General features: G+C 62.3%; 1 protein-coding gene across 1 annotated transcript in view; it reads right to left on the bottom strand.

Moving 5' to 3' along the window:
* Positions 1-2: 2 nt before the first annotated feature.
* Positions 3-921, bottom strand: part of LOC105307409 (kallikrein-11-like) — a gene marked incomplete at its 3' end in the record, with an annotated part of 9,892 nt that continues 8,973 nt past the window's right edge. Inside the window, exons 4-6 of the mRNA XM_011382915.2 lie at positions 621-703; positions 420-556; positions 3-92 (exon numbers count right to left, since the gene is read on the bottom strand). Coding sequence (XP_011381217.2) covers positions 3-92; positions 420-556; positions 621-703 — 310 coding nt within the window. The remainder of the gene's footprint in view (positions 93-419; positions 557-620; positions 704-921) is intronic.

The raw sequence follows: 921 nt of genomic DNA, 5'->3' as shown, positions 1-921 counted from the left end.
CCGGGCTTTTTGGTGACAGCGCATGGATCCTGGCCCCAGGAGATAATGCCTTGAAGAGACCCATTACAGACCAGAGGGCCACCAGAGTCGCCCTGGGGGTGGGCAGAGAGAGAGCCAGTCAGGGAGGAGAGGAGGCCGTGGGGGAGGGGAAGGAACTAGGCCCGGTTTCCGGGAGGAGGCGGGGATGGAGGGTGGAGCCGGCCATGGATGAGGCTGGAGCTATGGGTGGCAACAATGATGGAGTTAGGGTGGAAAATGCATTTGGGGCTGGCTGGGGAGAGGCACAAGGGTGGGAGCGGGCCGTGAGGTTGCAGAGGGGGATGCGTTGGGGTTGGAATGAGGCTGGGGATGTGGCCGATGACACGAGTGAGGTTGGAGATGGCGATGTGGATGGGGGTGCCCGGGCCGTCCCCTCTGACCTGGCAGGAGTCTTTGCCCTCCTTCTTAACGCTGGCGCACACCATGGTGTCGGTGATGTTGCCGGGGTAGGCGTCCTCACACTGCTCGTGATCGATGATGGTGATGTTGGCACATCGCAAGGTGTGCGGCAGGTGTACTGTGGGTGGAAGTGGCAGGAAGGGATGTGGCAAACGAGGGCCCCCCGCCCCCCTTCCCCACACCGCAGCTGGGGCTGAGTTCCCCGAACCCCAGGACCTTGCTCTGAATCCCGTCCCCATCTTCGCTTCCAGCCGGCTCTGTGTCTCTGCTCGTTCGATAGCTGTTGAGTTACCTCTGAGTGGCTCTACACTGTCTCACGCAGCCCCCCGGTAGGTGGCTGTGATTATTCTCATTTTATGGAGAAAAAAGCCGAGCTCGAGTGAGGCGGGGCCACTTGCCCAAGGTCCTACAAGCAGCAGCTGCGGGTCTGGGAGGGCACATGGCGTCTGCCTGACCCCGAGGCCCAAACGTCTGCCCCCGCCC

The sequence above is a fragment of the Pteropus vampyrus genome, unplaced genomic scaffold (assembly GCF_000151845.1).
Source record: "Pteropus vampyrus isolate Shadow unplaced genomic scaffold, Pvam_2.0 Scaffold494, whole genome shotgun sequence".
NCBI lineage: Eukaryota > Metazoa > Chordata > Mammalia > Chiroptera > Pteropodidae > Pteropus > Pteropus vampyrus.
This window is presented reverse-complemented; position numbering and strand designations above follow the sequence as displayed.